The 21,776-nt window shown below is 41.1% G+C and overlaps 1 protein-coding gene across 2 annotated transcripts in view; it reads right to left on the reverse strand.

Annotated features, from left to right (window-relative positions):
- Positions 1–21,776, reverse strand: part of DNAAF9 (dynein axonemal assembly factor 9) — a 72,972-nt gene that overhangs the window by 44,845 nt on the left and 6,351 nt on the right. For both annotated transcript variants that reach the window (XR_010743446.1, XM_066317466.1), the window contains exons 2-6: positions 11,220–11,299; positions 6,037–6,156; positions 5,047–5,171; positions 1,663–1,759; positions 465–571 (exon numbers count right to left, since the gene is read on the reverse strand). Coding sequence is in view for 1 of the 2 variants with exons in the window: in XM_066317466.1 (XP_066173563.1) it covers positions 465–571; positions 1,663–1,759; positions 5,047–5,171; positions 6,037–6,156; positions 11,220–11,299 (529 nt within the window). In the remaining variant the exon portion in view is untranslated. The remainder of the gene's footprint in view (positions 1–464; positions 572–1,662; positions 1,760–5,046; positions 5,172–6,036; positions 6,157–11,219; positions 11,300–21,776) is intronic.

The raw sequence follows: 21,776 nt of genomic DNA on the forward strand, positions 1-21,776 counted from the left end.
GCATCTCTTCAGTCAAAACCAGTGACCCAAGAAAGAGTCTTTTCTTATTTTCTGAGCTCATCTCAAGGTGTTTGTGACTAACCAGCTCCTCCTGCTCTGCTCTTAAAGATCTAGAACCCATCTAAAAAATCAAGGGTAAAAAAATCCATCTAGGGGTAAAAAAATTGGTTATTGGTAGAGGTGGGTCTAGAAGGAAAGGAAAGAAGTTCTAAACCACAGCAGAGGCTGGAGAGAATGTCCAAACAATGGTTTATCCTGGAAAAAGTGCTGTGTAGCCCAGACGAGAATCTCAGCAACACCACGGGGTCTCCATCCTGCCACGGTTTTTCAAGATCTTCATCCAATTTAGCAGCTCACTTGAGCAGTGACTCAGGACTAGAGCATCTCAAAAAGTGCTTTCCAAACAAGTAACTTCATGAGCAACTTCTGCTTCAGAGAGGAAATGACAAAGAGGAAGCACTCACTTCATATTTCATGGTGAAGAAGCCGTCGCCCCCGATCCCCTCAAGCGCAAAGGCCTGGACAATCGGCCACTTCTCCACAATGAACATGTCAAATATCTGCAGGTGGCCTGCAAAGCAAACACAGCAACATTCCCTCACAAATCCCGGCACTTCAGTTCTCCCTGAGTTCTTGGGATTCACAGAGGGTCTCAATTATCCCATCTTTGTACAACTGAAAATCTTTTTAAGCGAAAAGTATTTTTTGTGCAGTTGGCAATTTTAGAAGCTCCTCTACGCCCTTAATTTTGTCCCTTTTGCTCTGGATATTCCACATCTCCTTGCAAACTTCATTACAAGCTGATTAACAATAAAAATTCAGGATCATAAACAGGGAGCTTTGCTTACTCCAGTTCCTCAAATACTTAGCCTTAAGTAAATACTGTCTGTCAGTATCTCAGAATCCCAGAATGATCTGGGTGGGAAAGTACCTTGAAGTTCATCTCATTCCACCCCTGCCATGGGTAGGGACACCTTCCACTATCCTAGACCGCTGCAAGCCCTGTCCAGCCTGGCCCTGGACTCTTCCAAGGATCCAAGGGGAGCCACAGCTTCTCTGGGCCCTTTGCCAGGGCCTCACCACCCTCACAGGGAGGAATTTCTTCAACCATCTCCATTTAATCAGAATTTTAATTTGGGGGAGAGGAAAACTCATCCTCCTGGCACTTCCATTAATGACTTTCCAGGCAGTCAGAGCATATCACCCCTCCCTAAGGAAAGCAATAAAGAATTAGGAATAAAAAAAGAATGCAAGATTACATTGCTGAGGCTCAAGGCTGTCTCCAGATCCCAACAGGAAGCCATGCAGGGCAGGTTTTTTTCAGTGCTAAAAAAGGAAACTTGCATAAAGAGATGTTTATTCTTCCCTTCCATAAAGAAGGATTTATCTGGAGCTCCCATGGAGAACAGAGAACTTCTGTAGCAGCTGAAGACACTGCTCTGAATGCAAATCATTTCTCTGCCTCACGCTGGGGGCATTCACTCCCCAGATGAACTCTGAGGGCTTCCAGTTCTCAGAAAGAAATCCAATGCTTAAGGAAAAAGAGGCTAAAAGGAAACTAATGGTTTACTGATCCTTATTTCTCTCCTAAGGCAAGGAAATCTTCATTCCCTGAAGCTGCAGGATGCAAAACGTTTCCACTCTGAGCACAATCCACCCTACCTTGGCAGCTGTAGGGGATCCCAATGCGGCTGCAATCCCGGACCATGTCCACAAAGCTGGAAATCTTGAATTCCTCTGCAGCTTCTTCATCTTCATACTGAAAGAAGCCATTTAAAATCAAACTGGATTAGGCATGCCCTAATTTGATTGACTAAATCATGTAGCATGTAAAGCACTAAAATACCACCTATAGCCTCCAGAAGCTCAAGCACCCACCTCTTTCTGTATTTTGGAAATCCCATCATGGCAGGGAAGTACTCAAGCCAATGGAAAATTTAAAAAAATCAAACTTCAAAACAAGGTTATTAATCATGGCATATGAAGGCATAATTACAGATTTTACTTTCAGCTTTCAACATGTGAAGTCTTTCAACATGTAGATTTGAAAGATAAAAGTCATTTTGAGGATACCAACTGATGTGCCACGAAAAACATGCCTCTGAGGGGAAAAAAGATTAAAATAATATACTGTATTACCAGCTAAACAACACTGAGCAAGGAAAAACAATGACAGAGTAAGCCCCAGGTCACAGATTAGTCAATGAGAACCAGTTTTGGTGAGGGAGAGGTGAACTGCAGGAAAAGGCAGAGGCAAGAAGCGAAGAAACCCTCATGCAACACTGTCTGAAGTGAAGACTTCAGCAGACTGATGAGCAACTATCCTAACTCAGAAAAGCATAAAAACCAGACTAAAGAGACATATCACACTGAAGTCATTTTTCTAACAGAACACAAACCTGAAAACATACTGCCTCTGACCTGAAAAGCAGTTTAACAGCAAGTCTGGAACCAGGAGGTCTAGCCCTGCTGGCTTCTTCAACAGCCACTTGTTTTCTGGAGCAAGATCAGATGGCAGAGCTGGTTTGCCTATTTTGTTTTATTTTTATATGCAATGCTCTGAGCTTCTTATCAAGGCAAATGATGTGATTATGAACTTTTTGTGAGCTTCAGGGTACACCCAACACATTTATTTTGAGAACAAGTTCTTTTAAGCCAAGCCTGAATTCAAGATGCAGCCCCAGTTCCTCCATGCTGTGTTTCTTCTTCAAATCCAGGAAGTCAGATCAAAGATGCAGTTCAAAGCCAAGCCCCAAACAACTGCCAGTTTCTCAAGACTTAAAAATGTCATTGGAATAAGAACTGGGATTTTGGCAGGGTGCTAAAGGCTTGCTCACAATCTGCTGTTGCAGAAATAAATACAGCCAGTTCAAACGTGATACCCCAAAATTTACTACAGTAAATTTCTGTATTTTATTCTATTTGGCCACTTTGAACATGGGCATTTTTTTAGTAATATGGGAGTTTTTCCCCCAATAACTAGGATATTCTCCTTAAATCCTGTAGTCTAGTTAAAGCAAGTAGGAAGGAAAAAAGGAAAGAGAAGCTCTGTGTTTTGACAGAGCCAGGTTCAGCACTGCTTTATTTATTTCTAAAATTCTTGCCCTTCTTTGGTTTCATTTTTATGAAGTTATTTCTATCACTGAATTAAGTACTTAAAAGTCACTGCAGGCAATTCTCCTGTAAACAGGATGCAGTTAAAACCTGACACAGCAAGGTTTTGTTTGTCTTTCAGCAGCAATCTAGGAAACTGGTCATTCTTATAAATTGGGAATGTGACTGGAAGTGCCCAGTTCACTCACATCAAAGAGCAGTGAAGCAGAACTGAATTTTCAGCTTCCAAAAACCAAACCTTTCCCCTATTTCCACAAAGAACAAGCTTTACCTTGCCAGATACATCATCATTTTAAGGCAATACTGGGTGATTAAGGTTCCTGCTTACCACAATAAATCATATCAAAGCCCATAAGCAGATGAAGCTTAAAATTCAATAGCTGAGATTGCGGTTGCACTGGCAACTGCGTGGTAAGAACTTCTCTGTTCCTAATTCCAAAGCGCACGTGTTCTCCCAGCACCAGATCTGCCCGTTCAGCAGGGATTTTGGCAACAGAAAAGCCTTGTGAAGCCAGGCTTTAGGTTTTGCTGTGGCATGTTTTAACCTGGAGCTCAGCTGTTCTATCCTGACAAGAATTATCCCACTCTGCTGCACTCCTGAAATTCTATCCACAACTTTTGGGATCCATGGACAAGATAATTATGAACTGGAGCAAGATCAGTGGAGGGCCACCACAATCAGTGCAATGCAGTGCTTGTTCTAGAAGAAGAGATCCAAGCTTGCTCAATATCTGCACCTCAAACCCATCAAAATATTACTGAATCCACAGTGGTCATGACAAAAGGCATGATTTAAAACACGACAGGTTTGGGTCTGACAAAAGGAAACACTTTTTCACTTAGGAGGACAGTGGGAAAATGGAGCAGCCAGCCAGCAGAGGTTCTGCAGTCACCATCCTTGGATGTTTTCAACACCCAGCTGCAAAAAGACCTTGGGTAACCTGATCTGATCTCACCACTGAAGTAGGAGGTTGGACAAGATGATCTCCAGAGGTCCCTTGTAATCTGAATTATTTTCTAATTCCGTGATCTAAACTATCAGCCAGACACATAAAAACACAATCAGTCTATTATAAGCCCCATCACTTTGCAAGCTGGAAACTCAAGGGAACAAAAGGTTTCTCTCCCTGACTTTCCCACTCATTTTTCCACTGGCTTCACTCACCATCACAGGCTCCAAACCCACTCCCTGCAGAACTCAGTATAATTTCAACTTAGAAAAGGAACTACATAGAACTCAATGTAGGAAGAAGCATTTCCAGTCTCCACTGGAAGTAAAAGGTCTTTATTCTATACCCAGACAAAGAGTATTTTCATTTTTTACTCCTCTAAAAATACTTCCCAACAACAAATGGACTTTTTCTAGAGTACTTTGACATTTAAGTTCAAGATGAAACTCTCATCAGTCATGGGATGTCGTGGAAGTGAGGTTAATAGTTCTTGGCAGAAAGATTTAATAGTTAAAATGAAAATACATAATGAAGTTTCTTGATTTTAGTAGACTTACTAAGCCAAATTTTCTAATATTCTGAAACTACTGGCAACCAATGCAAACATTACTTTGGCAGCAAACAAGGCTGATGTGGGAAATCTCAGCATTGACTGTGATACGTGATTCACATTTTGCATTTTTCACAACCCACATTTTTTTCCTTTTAAAAAGATCACTGACTCAGGTGAAAACAACAGCAATTAGTGGGAGAGAGGAGCAATTTGTCTTCACACTCCAACAAATGGAAGTATTGACAACATACTATTCTTGCACACTTTTGCAAATGATTAATACCAGATACACACATGTATCACTCTCCCTTGCTGAGGAGGAAAGAGAAAAAAGGCTTCTGGAAAGAATGCTTTTTAAAGTTTCACTTTAAGGCTCAGTTCATTAACAAGTTCATTAACAAATCTTGCCTGCATTCATTTTTCACTTACCTCATTTTCAGTCAGACAGTGGAAATGCAAGTTCCTCCAGTGTGCCACATAGGGCAAAAGATGCTTGTAATTCACAGGGTTGCAGTACAGATGAACACTGTCAGGTTTTACTAATATGATTATATCTGCAACAAGCAGAACAAATATTTCAGCATTAGGACTCCATACACAAGAGAAACTGAACAGAAAACATTTTTTCTATCATGCACCTCATTAAAAAAGAAAATTGTTCAGCTATCTGAATGCAGGGAAATTCCTGATTTCTTTTAAACAAGCAAAAGAAACAGTTGGCAGCCACAGACAGTTCCAAGTACAAGAGCACTTGTTACTGTTCCAGACAACTGGGGGGGTTATTCCAAGTCTTGCACAGAACTTGCATCAGCCTGTCCTTTGTGCAGCCAAGAGGGTCAGGATGAGTCTTCCCAGAGCATCTCCAGAACTCTCAACTCCAGCTGCTCTTGCCTGACATTACATCAGAGTTGCTTCAACTAAAAACTATCAACACCACAGCCTACAAGGGAGATATCCAAAAAGTTTCACGCAAATAAGGGAATAATCAGCTGTGATCACAGGAGTTGGCCACATTCCAAGTATGACAAAGGTGAGTTAATGTGATGAAGTAAAAAAAGGCTCAAGTATTTTACAAGTGCAGAGGTGCAATCACACAATGATTAATAACATGTACATACATACACTGACTGAACTAATGGACTGTAATTGTGTCAGTTTACAACACTGGAGATAAATTGTGGAGCATAAAACATATTAAATGTATCTTTTATGTTTAAAAATGAGCTCTGCAGCAGTGTTTCTAAGAAGATATTTTCAGGCATATACTGAAATATCTTAGAAGATATTTGAGACTTCATCTATCCTGAGATATATGAAGACGACTTGAGACTTAACGACCTTTTTTTTCCCCCCCTCCATGTTCCTTTTTCTGCTCATCTTCCATCCAGAATAGGTAAAACTGTTGAGAACATTACTCACCATCCAGAACCTCCTCAGGAAAGCCTGTCCTTTCAAAGTCGTTGTTGTTCTGGTTGTACAAACCAAACAGCAGATAATTTGCCAGCTCCCTGCACCCTTCATTGTATCGACTGTCTATTCCTGCAAAAGCAAAACCACAGGAGAATTGTGGTGTGTCCTAACACTGCACACCTGAAAAGTTTGTTTTCTTCACCAATTTATTAAACTTAAAATCAGGAGTGTGATCTCAACTACTCTACTGAACACACTGAGAGAACAGGGTAGGGAAAGGGGAGTTTTTACAACATCACTGCCACAAGTTTGACATCTCCCTTTCAATATAAATCCACAAGTATTCCTCAAAAATTTTAAATGTCTTGTTTTCTGCAGTGCTCTGCATCCAAAATTGCATTTTTTTCTAGTAATTCAAACATCTGTCTGGACGCAGGATGCATTCTAATTAATATGTTCTTGATTGAAGCTTCCTAACAAACTAATCCTGTGACCCAAATCTCCTGCTTTAGAATACATGATTAAACATTATCTTATCAGTGTTATAGAGCAATCCCTGAGTCACCAGAGAGCCACTGCAGACTTCTGACAAATTGTGAAAAGATACTCTCACAAAACATGAGGCACAAAGAGCTTCCAAGGAAACCTTTCCTGGTCCTTGGGAAAATTAAATTTTAAAAACCTGGAGATCTGGAGCACAAAGAGATAGGAGATAAATACAAGAAGATAGGAATGAGGCCACAGATTTAGAAACTACTTTCATCAATCATCTCTCTGGATGACAGTCACAGTCATAATTCTATGGTAATAAATCCAGTATTCTCAAACAAGTACAACTGCATCTAAAGCAGCATCCTTGCCATCCACATTTCACAGAGGTCACCAGTCTTGACTTGCAAAAAATTCCTCTAATGGCAAGTTTTCCTACCAAGTTATATTAGGATTCAGTGGAATGGCTGCCAACAAAATAAGATTCGTTTTAGATCTCTCCAAAGGAGAGATCATGACATTGATAATGTAATAACATGGCCTGAACATCTGAGTCTCAGGACTTGAATTGGAAAACAAACCAGTCAAGAGTCACTCGAACCTGGCAAAAATTGGAACAAACTTCAGGTTCTCCGATTTATGCTCCTTTTTCATGTTATGCTTCAGCTTTAAAGTGCTAACCAGATGATGTGTCTGCATCCAGCAACTGAATCCCAGATCTTAATAAACTCTCTGTTTACTCAGTAACTTTGGGTAGGTCACACCTCACATCTGTCCCAGCCCTCAAAAAATTTCTCAGCCCTCAAAAAAATTTTCCTGCCATAATCTTTGAATCATTATTCTCCTGCTCTTTCTGACCTCTCATTCATACATTTCCCCTTATTTTATTTACATTTTCAGCCCCATGAAAGCAGCCACACCAATGTAATCAGGAATTCAATGGGACTCAACATACAAACACTGCTGCCAAAGCCCTCCTGTCTAGGTGGGATTTTAGTTACAAACAAACTGAGACTCCCTTCTTTCAGAAAGAAGCTGTCCCATTGTTTTAGGGAACTCCATTTAAATGTAATCAGTCTCCTCAGAACTAGCTACGGCTTTGGGAAGTAAGCATACACAGTGTCCTGAAGAAAATCTGTTTCACTGATTACCTGCCTAACTGAAGCATCTCCTGAAGGCTCAGGGGAGCCATAATCTGGCAGACAGGTTAAAGAGACCTGGGAATGCCCAGCCCAGAACAGAGAAGGCTCCAGAAAGACCTCAGAGCCCCTTCCAGTGCCTAAAGGGGCTCCAGGAGAGCTGGAGAGGGACTGGGGACAAGGGCATGGAGCGACAGCACAAGGGGGAATGGCTTCCCAGTACCAGAGGGCAGCGTTAGATGGGATATTGGGAAGGAATTCCTGGCTGTGAGGATGGGGAGGCCCTGGCACAGGGTGCCCAGAGAAGCTGTGGCTGCCCCTGGATCCCTGGAAGTGTCCAAGGCCAGGCTGAATGTGGCTTGGAGCAATCTAGGATAGCGGAACGTGTCCCAGCCCATGGTACTGAGTTGGAACGACATAATCTTTAATGTCCCTTCCAATCTAAACCATTCTGTGATCCTGTGATTCTAATTTCTGGATGATCAGAATAAAAATGAGAAACTGCCCTCATTTAAAGAAAAAACCTAGTTATGATGTCACCATCACTGGAAGAGTTTGAGATTTTGTCTGGATACAACAGCTTCGAGCAGGGAAGATCTTCCAAGCCAAACTCCAAACCTCTGCATTTTCAGTTAATGACAGGAGGGGAAAACAAAAATATGTTAAAGGGAGACAGCTGACAAATTTAACTCTTACAATAAAAGATATGGGTGAATTATTGTTTGCAGAGTATGGACAGACATGCAGGGAAGACATTTATTTCACATTAACCCATGAATTCTGCAGAATACTTGGGATTTGTGGTTTACTTGGATCTTTCAAGTATCCTGTCCAGATAGGAGCTTTCACACTGAGGCTTTGGTGCTATTCTACAGAAATATATGGAGTTAAAGGAACAGATATAGTTAGCAGAAAACAAACAGGAAATGAAACAATGACCAAGATAAGATACCCCTGAGAGCATTATCAGGAGTCCTCCCCAGAACAATGGGCAAGACCATTAATTAGGAAACCCCGACGCCTGTCTCCAGCTGAGCTGGGAGTTTGGTAACTCCTCCGCCTGTTCCCAACTCATCGCCGGGGTGTGGGCACACAATGAGTCAGTCTGAGCCCCGAGGAGCCGTTCCTGCTCCTGCTCCCCATTCAGTTTGCTAAATTGGCAGAAAACATTCCGGCCAAATCGGGGGGGGGGGGGGGGGAATCTGTCTGCTCGCTGAGATAAAGTGGGTGCAAGATATCGAAGAGCACCAGCAGTGATGCAAAATGCACCTGGGGACGGTAGGGAGGGAGCAGGAAGGTGAGGCTGGAGGGAATGGACACACCACCTTTAGATATTGGCCCAAAATCAACACACAATTCTGGAACTGTTGGCAGGACAACCCTTAAAATAGTCTCTGTTTGGAAGGGGATGAGCAATCAGTGCAATGCACTAAATGTTCTTAGGATGTGGGAGAAATCCCAGCAGGGAGAGCTCTGAGTGGGATGGATATAATGGAGAAAATCTAAAAAAGTAGCAGTATGTGAACAGAACCTAGGTAAAATAAAGATTTACCGGAACAGCTTTGAAAGTATCCCCACACTCTTTGAGAATAAAAAAATAAATATCAATATTTGCAAAAAGTCAGTTCAGCTACGCTGAATGGTGAAACAGCTTCATTCACAATCAGAGCAGCTACAAGTACATTTACAGACACACCCTACTCACACTAAATGCACATCCTCAGAAATCAGAGCAACAGAACCACTAGCTGAAAATCTCTGCTGAAAGGCAAGACGCCAAGAAACACCACTATCACAAAAACCAGTTTACTGTATAATTGAAGTAGACCAGTTTGAACAGCAACGCACTCAGCTGAGTGGTCAACAGCTTCTTAAAGACGTTTGACATGCCAACCTCCAAATTCCTTTTTCTATCAGTTGTGAGGCCTTTTCTCCCGAGTAAAGAATGCAGGAATGTTACCATGCAACCCCTTCAAAATCAGATTACAGACTTCTTTTTAAAAAATCAGCTGTAGCTACATTTAAATACTTGTATCAACAGTGGGTCAGTTCTCATCTCTCTCTGCGATTTCGTAAGGCTGGGTTTAATTTCAGTACAAATATTAATGAACTTGAAGCAAAGCTGTGGAAGTTTATTCTGTTTTTATCTCACAACTCAGTATGAAACTAAAGTTGAGGTGAGAGAACTGCATTAACTCCAGGCCATTAAAAGCAGCCAAGTGAAACAGAACATGCCCTGACTGTAAAAAACCATAGTTGTGAGTATCCACTTTCCACACAAGTCAAAGAGGACTCAGGATGTAAAACTACATGGTTTTTGTCATCTGAAGCTTGTATTTGATGACAGATTTAAAGCATTTATAACAGTGACATGCCTGTTTAATGGAAGTTATGCCAGAAATTCTGCAAGCTACAGGAGCCAGGGCAGAGCAGACAAGAGCCCCATTGTAGGTGCTGAGAGATCAGGGCAAAGCACAATTCTCCTAACAAAACACAACTCCTATATTTCCATACCACAAGTGCTTATTTATTAAGAGGTATGTTCTTGTGGATAGAATTAAATCCTCCACACAACACTGAGGATTACACAAAGCAATTCCTTTGCTTTCCTTAAAGCTGAGCCATGTTTTCAGTGCCTGTTCTTTACCTGAGACTTTCTGCAGTCTCAGAGTTAACAATAATTAAGAAATACCGCAGTGTCATCAGTTAACATGTTTCATGAAATTAAATTAGAAGAAAAGGCAAAACCCAAGGAGTTTATCGTGTATGATTAAGTTTCACTGGAAGGCTGACACAGTGACCTCACAGAGCTTCTGGCTGTACAGTTACTACTTAGTCAGAGACTTAACCTCTTACCCCAGAGAATGTAGGGTAGGAAGGGTCATGCTGTACAGTCAGCACTGACTAAAGAGAATAAGGTTATATATACCTATAAATTTAAATTTGTGGTCCAGTAAATGAGCTTTCCCTTGCTACGTAATTAAAAAACAGAATAAAACCCTAAAAAAACAGACTGTGGTATCATTTCCTATACAGAGCTTCTTTAGGGCTCCACAGACTACTTCTCTTTAACTACAATATACTATTTAAACAGTCATTCTTCAGTCCTTTTCTCTAAGGAGTCAAGTTTTCAATCACAATGTATGCATTTTTCCTTTAATATCTTGACACTGATGATACAATACGAAACAAGAGTCCATGAAATGGTATTAAAGCAGTACAAAATCCCTGTTATTTTCTAACAGCACACTTGCACCTTTTATTGCTGCTGCCCTTTTCTCCCAATCCCAGAAGAAATAAAGCACTGAAACCATATGCTGTAGATGTGCCAACATTTAACCCCTAACTACTCCCCGGGTTTCTTAGGCCACTCTTTAAAATTCCTCGCCCAAAATTAGTAAATAGATGGAAGAACTGTTTAAGGAGAACAGAGTGTAACAACGAGTTGCTCATTCCCAGAGAAACCAGGCTGGGGCTTGGAGCAAGCAAGGAGACAATTTTTTTTCTTTCTGAAACTTGCGGTATCTTTATCAGTATAATGACAACAAAACATGTAATACTAACCTAAAATGCAGAGGATTCCATCAGGTTGAGATTTGCTGCTCTGTGTGAGGATGCTCTGAATGTTTCGGAGGCGGCTGCAGCTGCAAAAGCAAGAGAATTTGTGCTCAAGGTCAATGTTGTGAAATGTCAAACTGGGAGCCTGAAGAGTTGACCCAGCTTTGTTTTCTCTATTACAGAAAGTAAATGGACACACTTCAATTTGAGGATTTTTTTCTTGAGATGTGGACCTTAAAAATCAAATCATCCCTGATTATTCTTGCCCACTAAAAGATGAAGGCCACAACACGTAGAGAAGACAGGAACTTGTAACTATTCCTTCGACCCATGAGGTCATTTAATCTCCAAGCTGGCCAAAACTGCTGCTCAGGTTTGCTCTCACCAGGCCAGCAGAAATTCCCTTTTCTACCAGAGAAGTAAAAAGCAAAGTAACATCAGAAGGGACCACAGGAGCATCTACATCCCAATAGAAGTTTGGGAAAGAGTTCTGGCACCCCCAGCACCATCAGGAGAATCATTAAGGCTAGAAAAAACCACCAAGATCAATTCAAACATTAAAGAGAAATGAAACAATGCCAAGTCTTGCTGAGATTTTTTTATCATAAAAATGAATAGTTTATTATATAAATTTTAATTCAGCTGTCCAATATTTATCTTTAAACCAGGCAAAAATTCCATCTGCAACAGCGAGACAGGTTTTTTAATAATCAAAGTGAATAGTTTATTATACAAATTTTAATTGAGATGCCCAATATGCATCTTTCAGCTACAACAGCCACACAGAGAGCAACATGATTTGTGCTTCCAGGCAACATTCTGTGAGTTTGTTTAAATACAGATAAAAGACAAGAAATTTCACTGTTGATATTACTGAATGGGATTTCTTGTTTATAGACTTGTTTATAAAACTATGAGCTGTTCAGCTCCAGGAAACAAATGTCTCTCACAGAAACAGTCAAACAGAGCTAAATTTATGAGCAGTTCAAGCAAACAATAAAGTAAGGTCAAATATTTCTATTTTCAGCATTACTTTAGCCAAGTAAAAAAGCAAATAGGTCTTTTCAATAATACTACAATTATTGTGCTCTACTTTCTCTGAAAGAGAATGAACATGAAAGGTTTCCATTATAGTGAATCTAAGTGAAATTGAAACATCAGTGATAAAGGACAGACAACACTTCATTTGGAGATATTTTCACGGGGAAGCACAAAGTCACTGCAGCATTCACAATTAATTTTTCCCGTTTTTATGTCACACGTTTCAATTCTGAATCCTTCGATTATTCTTTTTTACCTAGAACAATTCAATTTCTATAATTTCAACTGGATGGATAGGTGGATGGATGGATGGATGGATATTATGATCCAGTCTTAGATATGGAAACAGAAATTAAAAGCCACTGATGACAGCAAAGACTCCATCAGGTACTATCAGATACTAAACCATGTGGGTGATGCCAGGAAAATCCATGAAAACCACACTGAACTTTATGCTGCGTACTTAAGCAACCACTAATCATTCATTCTTTCAAACCTCACCTAAACCTGAATCTCAAAAGGTTTTGTCTCTTATTCTGGAAAATTTTCATCCCATCATTAAACAGGAGCCCAGAGCAGCTGGGTGACAGATGATTCACTACAAGCTATTCAGAGCTCATATTATTATACTTCCCATATCATAAGATAGACAGCAGAAAAAAATCCCCAGACTCTTCACTGTGGGCACAAACTGGACTTATTTCATTTGTTGGTATGGAAACAGCAACCAACACAAGTTGCACAAACCCACAGTTATTTGAGGAGCAGCTGCAGGATTGCTGGAGCCTCTGTGAAAAGTAAGAAAGAAGAACATGGAAGCAACTTTTTATAAAAAAGCTGTCCATAACTGAAATCCTTCTCAAAATGCTTCTTGACCTGCCTGCAGAGGAATTGTTTCCATGATTCCTGAGAGGCTCTGAAGGACAAATTGGAAGGACTGGGGAAAAAGCATGTCCAAGGACTTCTGCACTGACACAACAAGCAGCTCCTAGAGAGACTTTTAATAAAACATTTTCCTTATCAGAGGACTCCTGTTCCTGCTCAAAGTGAGGAAAGAAACAGTCAACAGAAAAACTGCTGAGGGCACAAGAAGGAGATCTTCCTTCAGCTCCTCAGAAACAAGATTCAATAATCCCTCTGCTACTTATGGTCAACTCCAAAAGTAAATTTAACTCTCCAGCCCAAAACAGGTTTTTAAGTACTGTGTAACATTTTTTAAACCTCTTGTGAATTATAAACACAACAGAAATACACACCTTGATTTTGCTACCATTTTCTTCCATCCCTGTACTGCTGACTTATAGAAAACTGTTTAGAACTCAATTTGACAAAGAACAAGTATGGAAACTCATGGGGGAAGACTTTTACCATTTATCAAAAAACATTACCATATGAAACAAGGTAAGCCATTCGTAAGATCTTTAAATTTTAATTTCCAAGGCCTCCACAAAAAAAGTGACCCAATAAAACCCATTTATAATTTAAAAGAAGTGGTGTTACGAGCCTGTGGAAGAATACCAGAGCAGAGAAAAGCAAAACAAATGGGATTTTTGTATTCTTGAGTTCTGGGAAAGTATTTTCTCATCAGTTCCAGTGCTGAGTAGAAAAGGGGAAGGAGAACAGGGGAAGGACAGTCCTCGCAGGTTGGGTATTTCTTTCCTTAAGTTTTCAGGTTAGGAATTTTACTCTCCTGGAATTACTTTCATTATTTTTCAAATAAATTATAACTTTGGTGCAGCCCTTAAAAACATCTAAAGATCTCAGATTAAGCTGCTACAACATCTCTGGCCAGGTAAACCTGGATGTCAAGTGCTGCGTGTCCTGACATAAAACATGAAAGCACAGGGCAAACTACACATTCATTATTTCACAATAAGATGTTACGCCCAATAAAGATATTTATTTCATTCTTCGTATTAAACAGACCTTTAGCAGAACATTTTGCCTTATTTAAGAAGTGGTTTCTATGAGAAAAATTTTGAAAAAGCGCCTTCACTGAAAAATTTTCAACGTCATTTTAAGTGTGGATAAATCATTACATTCAAAGGGTGACACTAAACACAGAAGACTTGTGTGCCTGAAGAAAGATGCCATTCAGAAATAGGGAAGAGGATAATTAGAATTCTTACAACACGCTTTTAAACAATACAGGCTAAACTGTGTATAAAGTCAGAGGGGGGAAAATAAAGGCATTTTCTTGGATTTCACATTAAACAGTCATCTGACAAAAACAAAGAGACTGTCCTGGGAACAAAAATCCATGACTCTTCCCATCTCCAAAACAAGCACTGACTTTTTTACTCCTTTTCACTTTACCCCAGCAGCACAAATTCAAACGGAAACAACAAGCTCCACACAAACCTGTGGGTCTTGGGATGCTTCCCTAGAAGTTGTGGCTCTGGATCCACCATCTACATAACCACAGCTAAACCTACAGTATGCTGGTGCTGAAGGAAAAAAAAAATGGTGTATTTGGAAACACAGTCCTAAAGAAGCTCCAAAATGCTGGATTTCAACGATATTTGGGAAAGACAAGAGCTACTTATCCACCTATGAGACAACTTCTGAAGGGGGTAAGATGCTGAAATAGGTGAAGTGGGAATTTTTGCACTTTTAGGTAGAAACTGGGATTTCTCTGTGGGTTTAAGGCAGGATAAAATCTCCCGGTGCTGCAAGGCACAGTCTCGCCCTTCTCGCCACCTTTCTGTCTGCACTAACGATCTTGAAGCCATGTGTCAGGTCGGATCAGCTTATGGATCCAAACAACCTCCAGCCCAGGAATTAAAAAGAAAACAAGGCTTTCAAACGGCAGCAAGCTGACCTGACTGCTGATGAAGGCAGGTCAAAAGGCAGAGCCACGTTTTGGGGTGACATCTGGCACTAAAGTGTGCTTGGGCCAATTAAGGAACTATACCTTGAGGTACTTGATATTCCGCTAACCTTGGACTAGATCCAGAAAGAAAAGTGGGGGGAGATAATTGACAATCATTAACTTCTAAGAATTAGTGCTCATCTGTTCACGTCTTCACACTCATTATGCAAAGTACCTCGCTTTACAACAGCCAGCCTGTCACAGCTTGGTAACAGACACGGCGCTGCAAGGCACGTCTGTTGGCAAATAAAGAGAATATTAACAACTGTGCCTTTCTCAATCACAAAGAACAAATGCATTTCCTCAAGAAAGCCACGCGGTGCTTGAATTTCCATTCGATCTCGTTTCTTTTCCCACAATGCGGTGCCTTTTTCCCCCCCTGCTTGCTGGCAGGATTTAACCCGAGTGCAAGCTGCCTTTTCTCGGCGTGATGATCCAGAACTGAGGCAGCGCCGAGACCAGCACTGATCCCTGTGGATTCCCAATTCCCAGTGGATTCCTGGAAGGGCTGAGGCTGTGCTTTTAACACCCAATTCAGCTGACAAAGGCTGGGATTTCGCGGCTTCCCGTGTGTTTCGCCTCATCTTGGCAGATGTTTCGCTCCTCCCCCACAAAGGCTTGGCAGCCCTAAAAAACCCGCACGTGGCCGAGGTCGGGTGGATGGCAGGGAAAATCGAGATACATCCCTGGAAAACCAGGGAGAATCCTCACATTAGCACGGAGTAACTTGAATAGATTCGTGCTGCCTACGGAAGTCAATGGTTTTACCATTAGCTGCCCGGTTTACCTTAAGTAAATAAATAAAATAGAATGATAAATCACAGGGTTGTTGGTTTTGTTGTTTGTTTTTTTTTTGTTTTGGTGGTTTGTTTTTTGGTTTTTTTGGGGGGGTTTTTTTGGTGGTTTTTTTTTTTTTTTTTTTCCCCAAGTCTCGCTTCTTGTTAACTCGTTGTTCTGAACATCTGTTTCCATTTTGGTCCCCGAAAAATCAAGTTTGTGTTTCTTGGGTCTTTTGTTGACCTCACGATTTCTATCAGACACGCTGTCTGCTTGTATTGAGAATTCCAGGATTTTCCTGGATTTCCCACAGTCTGACATTATCCCCACCTTCTTGTAGCTGTGAAAAGAGACACCAGAAGTCAGACTGAGCTGAAGACTCTCAGAATTTCATTGATATCAAAATAACTCTTTCACTGCTTGGCAATCATAAAAGACAACATTCACCCGCCTTAAAATATATGTCAATTTGCAAATTTCTCTACAGAGAGCGCAGGGATCTTGACTATAAACAGGAAATCAAGTAATTTTTTTTTTGGAAAAGTGAGAAAAAAAACCTGAACATAGATAAATAAATTTAACTCTGTGTGCATTTTCAGGACCAAATCTTGATCTTAGGTGGACAGGAATATTCAATTCTGTCATCCAGAGGTCTCTAAGCACGTAGGAACAGGCCTGAATATCTCCTTACTAAACATCTGGAACTGCCTGATGTCATTCTGCCCAATCACAAACTTTTTCAGGATATTTATCAAACGATATCGTTGCCCATCACTTATGCACCAGTCAGACCCTCAGCCTTGACGTTTTCCCTCAACAGGCTGATTTACAACAAACACGTCTGTATTTTCATTTTCTTGTGTTGCAGCACATTATGGGGAGCATCAACTATTCTCTTCCAAAAACACTGTCAGCAGAAAAAATGACAATAATTGAAGAATTAACAAAGGCCAGCAGCTGGAGGGTGATTTTTCAGCCATCGCTCACTCTGTGATTAAAAGGACAGGGCATTGCTGGGCACTTGGGCAGAAATAAGAAATTGATCAGAAGTGCCTCAAGACGAAATTCACCTTCAGGGCTCATTCCTGGGCCCTGCAGCCACGTGGCCACAAAGCTCCAAGTCAGATGCTGTGATGATCACAAAGAGAGAATTCCAGCTGAAGGTCCACACCACAGCTCTGCTCCCCTCCTTGGCAAATTTCCCTTCTACCTCTCTATTCCCATCAATCAAAAGGTTCCATCCCCCTCAATTTTCAGTGTTGCATTCTTATTTCCCCAAGGTGGCAGAAAACCATTTGTTACCAATTTATGACCAAAAGCCAATTATGGTTTCCAATTGAAATTTTATTAATTACAGCAAGCAAAGCAAAAGCAGTTTCAGCGCTGGGCGACAGGTGGGCTCTTCGTCCCACAAACCCGCCGCGCCGATCCGGGGTCTCTGGTGTCCTCTTATACAGTTCTGTTCCTTGTCGACGTGACTGTCCTCGATGTACTCTGCGCATGTCCATCCTGTGTTGCTAGGGTCTTGATTAGCCTTTCCTCAGATGCAGTTAATCATCGCAATTAGCGTGTCCCTGAAAATGTTTATCTCAACAGGAAGGGGTCAGTAAAGTTATACAATTTATCTATCTCTTGATTTAGTGAGCAGACATTCTTTATCTATCTCCCTTCATCCTTGATTTAGTGAACGGACATACCTTACTTATCTCCCTTCACTCCTTCTAGTGAACAAATGTACTTTATTACATCTATATCCCATCACCCTTCTAGTGAACAAATGTACTTTATTACATCTATATCCTATTACCCTTCTAGTGAATAAAACATCTATTTCCCTTCACCCTTCTAGTGAGCAAAGCATCTATATCCCTTCACCCAGATTTAGTGAACAAACACACTTTATCACAATCCCCCCTTTTCTTTCAGGCTATTTTGTTTTGTTCATTAAATCGCTTTAGCTCTTGTCTGCTCCATCAAATAAACTTAACATGATAGTCATCTTAATTGTCAGCCTTAAACTAGTGGTCTCTCCTTTGTAATAACAGGTACGATTTTGGATAGGAGGGTCATTCCCACTCTTGGGGCATTTCCTGGACCATAACCTCTTGATTCCACTGATATCGGGGCGACCTCCTCCACAGTCTTTGTCTCCTCTGCCTCGCCCGTCGACTCGGTTGCTTCGAGCCACGGGGTGTACCATCTTCTCGGCAGCAAGAGTATTCTTCAGGAGGGGAGTTTTGCCCCCTTCGGGTTGTCTTTTGAATGTAAGTGTTCCAATTATGGTCTTTGACCTCTGGAACGTTACAATTGATGCTCTTTGCCCTTTTGCGGCACAGTCCTGCTATAATGTGCGCCACGAAAGGCACTGGTTCGTTTGAATGATAACAGTAAAGGTCCGGATTAACCCCTTCTGCAAAAATATTCCACCATTCATTAGATCCTAATATTAAGTTTCCAGTGGCCACCCTCTGGGCCAATGTCCAATTAGTTATTTCTCGTTGGAGAGACCAACAGGAATAACAAACTCCTTTTGGTGGGTACCCGTTATTACAATGGGTCCACCACCTGTCTTTACACACTAAGCATTGATAGCATACAAATGGATAACAGGTTCCCCTACAATATAAATCCGTACACTTTATTTGCACATCTTGTGCATATACATTCCCCTTATCATCCCTTCTAGCCCCAGGTAAATATTTTATTCTAAAGGTTCTATGCTTATGTTCCCTATCCATTAACCACTTCTCTTTTATTCCATAAGGTTAAACAATATATATGTATCCTTTGTATGTTTCCCCAATGTCTGTATTTAAAAGATGTAGAAGTCAAGAGGACCAGAATCAGTCAGATTCAATCGGTGTCTTTCTCAAGTGGGGTTCCCCCCCCCTTTACGAGCCAGTTTAAGTTTCAAGTCTCCGGCTTGGCTCTTGACCTCCCACTCGTCCTTGGGTATAGGCCCTTTTATGCGGCTGGCATGAGTCCACCCTCTCTCTGCAGTTCGCACCGCTGTATTGGTGGTCAATAATACCAAGTACGGGCCATCCCACCGAGGTTGCAGAGTGGTTTCTTTCCACGTTTTTATAAGGATCCAATCTCCGGGCTTTACCTGGTGTAAGGTAATATCAAGAGGGGGACGCTGGATTAATTGTCCTTTTTTCCATAATTCTTGTCTGTATCTCATCAATTCATTAATATATGTTTGAATGATTTTGTCTGTAATTCCAGGGTGATCCTGTGGTATTCCAGCATCATAGGGCATTCCATATAACATCTCAAAAGGAGATATTCCTATATCAGCTCGAGGTTGGGCCCTAAGATTTAATAAGGCAAGGGGAATACACTTTATCCAAGAGAGCTTGGTTTCTATCGTTAACTTGGCTAATTGCTTCTTCAATTCCCCATTCATTCTTTCTACTCTTCCAGAACTTTGAGGATGCCAAGGGGTGTGTTCATCCCACCTTATTCCCAAAGCCTCAGCAAGGTTTTTGACTATCTTGGAGGTAAAGTGTGGTCCCTGATCAGAATCTATAACCTCAGTTACCCCGTACCTAGGTATTATTTGTTCCAACAAAATTTTAGACACCGTTTGCGCAGTTGCTCTAGTGGTAGGGAAAGCTTCAACATAATGGGTTAGGTGGTCTACTATAACTAGTACATATTTATATCTTCCTACTTTAGGGAATTCAGTAAAGTCTATTTGAATTTTAGAAAATGGTCTGGTAGCTAAAGGTCTCCCCCCCAATGGCAATTTTCTTTGTACTGATCTGTTAACTCTCAAGCAGGTGGGGCATCCCTGGGTAATGTGCTTAGCTAAGTCGTGCAGTCCGATACACATGTATTTGGTGGCAAAATGGTCTATCAAAGCCTGGCTTCCCCAGTGTGTTTGTTTATGTAACCTGGTTAGCACTCGAGTAGCTATTGATTTAGATAACACCTCTCGCCCATCTGCTAAGTGCCACTTCCCTTCTGCGTTCTTTGAAATACCCATCCGGGTCAATTTCTGTTCTTCTTGTGTCGTAAATAATAGGGCCGAGGAATCCTGTCTGGGCTCCTCTTGTTCTTTCTGAGTTACAATTAACTCTTTAAATGCTGCCTGTTTGGCCTCTTGATCAGCAGCGTTATTCCCTCTGGTTTTAAAATCCACTCCCCTTTGATGTCCTCTGAGATGTACCACTGCTACCCTTTTTGGCTTACGTAGAGCTACTAACACCTTCTTTATTAATTCTTGATGCACCAAATCTTTCCCCTGTGAGTTTACTAGCCCTCTTTCTTCCCAGATTTTTCCAAAAGTATGTATTATTCCATAGCTATATTTGGAGTCTGTGTATATTGTTCCTTCCTTCCCTTGTAATCTGTTTAGGGCCTGCAATACAGCATATAGTTCGCAGGCTTGGGCTGACCAGGTGCCACTCAGGGGTCCTGATTCTAACACTTTAAGGGTTTTCCCGTCTATCACAGCATATCCCGACTTCCTTTTGCCTTCCACTACTCTGGAGGACCCATCTACAAAAATCCTTTCTCCCTCTTCTAATTCTTCTTCCTCTAAGTCAGGCCTAATTTTTGTTTGTTCTTCTATAGTCTGGAGACAATTATGTACTAATTTTGTGTCATCTGGTTCCCCATACAAAAATTGTGCAGGATTTTGCAAGCTGGTAGTTTCTAAAGTCAGATTGGGGGCTTCTAGTAAGATACTTTCATACTTTAAGAGCCGAGTATCCGATATCCATTTCTCAGCCTTTTGTTGGAGTACATTCCTAACATTGTGGGGAGATAGTACTTTAAGATTGCTATTGAAAGTGATTTTTTTAGCTTCCCCTACCAGGAGGGCACATCCTACTATTGCCTGTAAGCAAGTGGGCCATCCCCGGCTCACAGGATCTAATAACTTTGACAAGTATCCCACCGGCTTCTTTTTCCCTGCCCAATCTTGGGTTAGGACCCCATAAGCTGTACCATTATCTATGTTGACAAACAGATAAAAGGGTCTTTTTAAGTCTGGTAGGCTTAGGACCGGAGCGTTAACGAGATCCTCCCGTAGCCTCTGTAGTTTTTCCTTATCTTCCTCACTCCATTTTAATAACCCGTCTGTGCTAAGTTTCTGGTACAGGAACTTTACCTTGCTACTATAGTTCTCAATCCATTGCCTACAGTACCCTACTAACCCCAGCAATTGTCTGATCTGCTTCTTATTCCCCGGAGTTGGTAAGGATAATATTCCTTTTATTCTTTCCGGATCTATCTTTTTTTCCCCCTTACTGATATAATGGCCCAAATATCTCACTTCTTCTTCTACAAACTGTAATTTCGTTTTTGATACTTTAAGTCCTTTCAATCCCAAAAAATTTAACAATTTAATGCTTTCTTTTCTGACTTTTTTTTCCTCTTTTCCTGCAATCAATAAATCATCCACATATTGGATTAATGTTATTTCAGGGTGGGGTTGATATTCTTGCAGGAGTTGCTCCAGGGCCTGCCCAAATAAATTGGGTGACTCCGTGAAGCCCTGGGGAAGAACTCGCCACCTTAATTGTTGTTTTCTATTGGTATCAGGATCCTCCCATTCAAAGGCAAAGTAATCTCTACATGATTCGTCCAGGGGGCAGGCCCAAAAGGCATCTTTTAGGTCAATCACACTATACCATAAATTATCAGGTCCCAGTTTGCTCAGTAGGGTATATGGATTCGCTACCACCGGGAACCGGGAAACCGTTCGCTTATTGATTTCCCTTAAATCATGGACTAGTCTGTATGTCCCATCCGGTTTTTTTACTGGTAAGATGGGAGTGTTAAATGGGGACATGCAGGGTTCTAGCAATCCCCTGTTTATTAATCTTTCTACTTCAGGCTTTAATCCTCTCCTACCTTCCAAG

Source organism: Sylvia atricapilla, chromosome 4, assembly GCF_009819655.1.
Source record: "Sylvia atricapilla isolate bSylAtr1 chromosome 4, bSylAtr1.pri, whole genome shotgun sequence".
In the NCBI taxonomy this organism is placed as follows: domain Eukaryota; kingdom Metazoa; phylum Chordata; class Aves; order Passeriformes; family Sylviidae; genus Sylvia; species Sylvia atricapilla.